This window comes from Colias croceus, chromosome 19 (genome assembly GCF_905220415.1).
Source record: "Colias croceus chromosome 19, ilColCroc2.1".
NCBI lineage: Eukaryota > Metazoa > Arthropoda > Insecta > Lepidoptera > Pieridae > Colias > Colias croceus.
Genome location: NC_059555.1, coordinates 6796568 through 6802090, shown reverse-complemented (window position 1 = coordinate 6802090; position 5523 = coordinate 6796568). Strand labels below are relative to the sequence as shown.

The window sequence follows — 5523 nt, the reverse complement described above, 5'->3', positions numbered from 1 at the left end:
TTATCATAATTATTATGTTTATTTTGGGCATTTGTTCACAATCACTTAACTATCTATCTCTTTAATTATTATTAATTATGGCTTCTAGAATTATATTTACATTTCTACATTATATTTACACGAATATACTTAATACATTACTTATAGGTGCTTAAAGTATTTACTTTAGTCCAGCCATCGTTATCACATTTTCAATGAATTCTTGCCAGTTTTTATGGAACAGTCGGAACAATGACGTCTTAGCTCTATCATCTAGCGCACTGTATCTTATTGAATTGATCACTAATTGTTTTAGCATTCTCAAATCTGCCTTCTTGCTCGCAACACCCACAAATGCTACGTAAAAGTCATACGACATGGGATCTGCGTCCCACGCCCCGGGATCATCACTGGATAGAACTATAGGCATACCATCAGCTAAATAAGTCGCTAGTGGATGGTTCCTCACATCACTCACTAAAGACAACACTATATTAGAAATCACATTAATCTCAATCGCTATGTCTCTTTGCTTCACCGCTGTCATAAGAGCCGGGTGCTTTATAAGGGCTAACCCGTGCCCTATACGTTTAGATCCAAGCAGGATAGCGTCAACTAAATTATCATCTGAAGACGTCCCGAACCAGTTTGATTCGCCAGCGTGGAAGTAAAAATCGACGTCGTCCTGTGCTTCTACTAATAATGGCAGGAAATTCACTAACGGCTTCCCTAAATCCTCTTGTCCGACTAAATCGAGGCCAGCGTAAATGTCGGGCAGTTCTTTCTTTATTTGCCGCGCTATATTGATAACCGACTGCATTTGTGTCATGTTCCGATATCGACGATGCGTAACAATTAATTTTACGCCTATAAAATCAGGATGTGTTTGTTTAAACTTCTTCGCTACTCGGTCAATTAGACGCGGTAAGTACATTACGTCGTGAACTTTTCCGTCCAGTTCATATAATTTCGACAAGCCACTTCTTAATTCCATATATCTAACGTTGTCATTGTAAAACTCTTGTAAACCTTCGTATATGTATTTCTCTCTCACGGGCCTGTACGACATTAGAGCCTTTATGGAATGGCATACTTTATTGAATCTCTTCCAAGTGTAATTGATATCTCTATTCATTTCGCTTTCGTCATCCGTGTACATTGTGAAGTGTTTCCTGAGCTCCGCGTCGAAGGTAGCAACATCGTCGGAAGCGTTCCTTAATTCGCTTAAAAGGTGCCACTTATACGGGCAAGGTCGTTGGGGAGTCGTTACTGAGAATTGTAAATCTAAATAGCCAGCGGCGATACAAGCATATAAGTGGTCCTCGTACGTCAGCTCCATTACTCGATCGGCACTCAACATGAGGGAGCTGTGAACGTGCAGAGCGCCGCCCTTTGGCATCTTTCGTATGATCTGATACACTTTTGACTTTTCAATTTGGTTTCTATATTTAAAGTAGTGCTTTGAGAAGTTGAAATATTGTGGATTATCGAACGATTCCTGTACCTCTAAGTGCTTCCAGTGCATGAGTATGTCGTTCGCAATATTCTCTTCATCGGTGAGGCGCAGTCTGCCTCCCACTTGCATCTCGAACTCTTCATCAAGTATGTTCTGTCGTTCAATGTTGTATTCGTACAATGATCGCGCCATTAATGTTTTCCCGAACATAGAGCACAACATGAAATAGATTAAGATAAACATTTTATGCCCAGTTATCGGCGCAAGGGTCACTAGTTGACTTTGGTCTCAGTCACTGACTGAGTTATGAGTGGATCACTTGATATTTATATAGACGTAAACTATCCCAATAATTTCTCGAATTAAGCAATACGTCGACGATAACAATAATATATTATAACTGGTAACTGACGTATTAAAAACTAAATATGTAATTGGTTTGCATTGCCACCCAGACTTATCTTACAAGATGACAAATTCGTTAATTTTTTTTCGGGTTATTTACATAATTTAGATCTCATTTACGTTCAAAGCTAATTATGCGTGATACATTAAATAAGCACTTTAAGATATAATCTTTTCCAAGAATACATGGAATGGGTTATATTTTCGCCTTTTTTTAATGAAGAGTTTCAAATAATCAGCTAACTAATGTCTTGTTTGTATATACATATCTACTCCATAAAATGTTGTCAAACCATATTTTAAACAATAATAGATTAATCTATATTTATATTATGAAAAGTTAACTAAAACATGATGACCTATCCGTTTAAATATTTGAAAGAATAATAAATAATTAAATTTTACTTAAAAATAATTATGTTATCCATAGGCCGAAGAGTTTGTTTGTTTGTTTTATTTAAATATCAGGAACCACGGGTCCGATTTGAATAAATATGATCAATATAATATCGAGGAAGGCCTATGGCTATATAGGATTCGAGCAATGCGGGTAAAACCGCGGGACACTAGTAATCTAATATACATTCATCTATTTCTAGCTTTCAAGGTAAATAAAAGATTGCAAAACTATAGTTGCTATGGCAGTATGACGTGAAAATATGCAATAGTTTTCTTAATAAACTCTAGACATTGTTTCGATTGACCTTTCCAAACTTCTCTAGAAGAAAATTACGTAATGATTGAAAAGTGAAAACACGAAGATTATAGAGCTTGTAATCAGTAGGAATAATTTGTCAGCTTTCAATTTTAATTTATTTATATTTTTTATGATAACTGAAGTCTGAAATTAAAACTAGGAAACCGCAAAAAAAAAATTCATCACACAGTGTGTCAAAAGAATACATATATATACTACATATTATATTATGTATTATAAATATGCGAAAGTAACTCTGTCTGTCAGCTGTCTGTCTGTTACTCAATCACGCCTTAACTACTGATTACTGAACCAATTTGCATGAAATTTGGTATAGAGATATTTTGATACCCGGAAAGGACATAGGCTACTTTTTACCCCGGGACATAGGATAGATTTCATCCCGGAAATCCCACGGGAACGGGAACTATGCGGGTTTTTCTATGACTGCGCGGGCGATGCTGCATTATCTGCATATAAACATAATATACTTACTAAAAATATACCTTAGCCTTTTTGTAGCGTCGTTGGATACAAAATACAAATACATTATCACATACTATCTATATTTATACAGTTTGAAAACAATGATGTTTGGCTAATCAGACAAATAGTTCAGGATACATCGCCCATTTTTGCAAGTGACTACTATCAAGCTAATTTTCCGTTTGTAGCTTTATTTTGATGAGACGCCCAATAATTTCGTGTACGAAAGTCTCGATTGTGGTAGCTAACAGAGATAACAAGGATAAAAAATTTTGATTTGATAGTTCTCAAATATTTATTACTAACTGAATTTTTTTTTGTGTTCAATCTCAAGATAATTACCTAAATTATTAGAAAAAATATTTGTCCTACAAAATCTATGGTTGGTTCAAAGAGTCCCCCTTTCCAAAGTGTATCGATAACGAGGTCATCATAAATGATTACTAACAAGCTGATTTTTTTGTTTTAACTTAGTTAATGTTTATATAATTCTACAGACATATTGTCCTACAAATTGCGTAATAAACATTTGAGAACCATCAAATCAAAAAATTGTATCCTTGTTATCTCTGTTAGCTACCACAATCGAGAGTTTCGTACACGAAATTATTCGGTGTCTCATCAAAATAAAGCTACAAACGGAAAATCAGCTTGATAGTAGTCACTTGCAAAAATGGGCGATGTATCCTGAACTAAAACAGCATCAAGTGGGTCATTGAAAATGTTTGATTTTTGTTATGTGCTAATTTTTTATGCGGTATAGTTTTTTCATCAAATACATATATATTAGTTTTTCAAACAAACAAAGATTTTGTAATATGCAGGTATTAACACTTGTCTTAAACTAGGTATATCTAATAAGCAATAGTTTATTTAACCATGCATAATTACGTTATTTATTATTATGCATGCATGAGTTATATATTCATTTTCTTTTAAATTAAAAATAACATTTAAAAGATTACAATAAGTATGCCGAATACTGTTCTACTAATATTATCGTAAATGCGAAAGTTTGTTTGTTTGTTTATAAAAAATACTGCTGAACTGATTTTCATGTTTGGCGATTTTTCCTTTGGCTACGCGGGCGAAGCTGCGGGCGAAAAGCTACTAAGAAAATAATCTCGAAAAATGAAAATTCAATGTGTATAATTTTTTTGTAAAAAAATAGGTCAAATCTCATATTGCGTAGGTATATAGTAAAATCTATAATGATACCTAGGTATATATTTTTAAACACATAGGTATAACCACAATATAACTAAGATATGAAATGAATAAATATATAGACCTGAGATTAATTTTATTGCCATAAAATTATCTAAAATTACGACGGCCACGATTTGCATTGCCACCCAGACTTATCTTAGGTACAAGATGACAAATTCGTAGTACCTAGGTAACTAGCTTTCCGCCCGCTTTTGCTCGATCATCTGATGATGTTCGACGGACAAACTAGCGAGCAAAATAAAGTAACTATTTCTATAGCTATTAGCTCATGTGTTATTTTGATGTTAACCCATTGAGCCCCGAGCGGCCCGATCGGACCACGACACAATAGATTTTCTATTGTGTCTGTGATTCCGGGGGCTGACTTTAATGTTACATCAAAATCCGTCCAGAATTTTTTTGTGAATGAGTACCTAACCAAACCAACATAGGGTCAAACCAACGTTACTTTTTGTTTTCTTGGTGTTGATTATTCTTTTTTCTGTTCTCGTCCCGCCAATAGTGATCAATTTGCTTGTTTACCTTTTACCGCGGTTGCCTGGAGGCTGGAAGAGATCACTATTAAGTGATAAGGCCGCCAAAATAGTTGTACTCTGTTCTATGTATCTGTAAGTAGGTAGTTCTAAGGTTTTCTATCTGTACAACTATAAAAGAGTTAAATAAATAAATAAATAATAAATAGATACCTAGCGGCCTACATCCTCACAAACTTTCACATTTATAGGTAATATTAGTAGGATTAGTAGGATGATAATTATTTTGTAACAAAATTACTAGAAGCGATAAGATAATATGAATATTATGTTTATATATAATATGCAATTTCACAAATATTTAATTACAACATAAATACAAATTTTATATTAATGCCATCTAACGGCTGGATATTTTATAAGTTTAATTTCTCGACATAGCGCAAGCGCAACCATACATTGAGTTTGAACAATAAATTTATAGATGTCGCTGTTTTAAATCTTAAATTAACGATATAATTTATAATATGTTTCTTACTCAGATTTGTATGTATGTATGGGATATACCAAAACATACCCTGTGGCATGGGTATTATTATTTGCCTATTTTTTGAAGGAAAAATCTATATTTGTATATTAAAGTGAAACTTTTATTACATCATCGTCTCAAACTTTTTGGTCTGTGTAGCGCATGTCGCGTGACGCACGATACGTACGATAATTATCGTACAAATACGAAAATTTTTAGTTAAATGTCTATAGTGTGAAAAAAGTTTCACTTTTACCGTGGTTTCATA

At 33.8% G+C, this 5523-nt stretch overlaps 1 protein-coding gene across 1 annotated transcript; it reads right to left on the bottom strand.

The window, feature by feature from the left end:
• LOC123700166 (adenosine deaminase 2-like) lies at window positions 1–1715 on the bottom strand. The gene has a single exon (XM_045647303.1). It carries the CDS (start codon window positions 1676–1678, stop codon window positions 161–163), a length of 1518 nt encoding a protein of 505 aa, XP_045503259.1. The 5' UTR covers window positions 1679–1715; the 3' UTR covers window positions 1–160.
• Between the last annotated feature and the right edge of the window lie 3808 nt (window positions 1716–5523).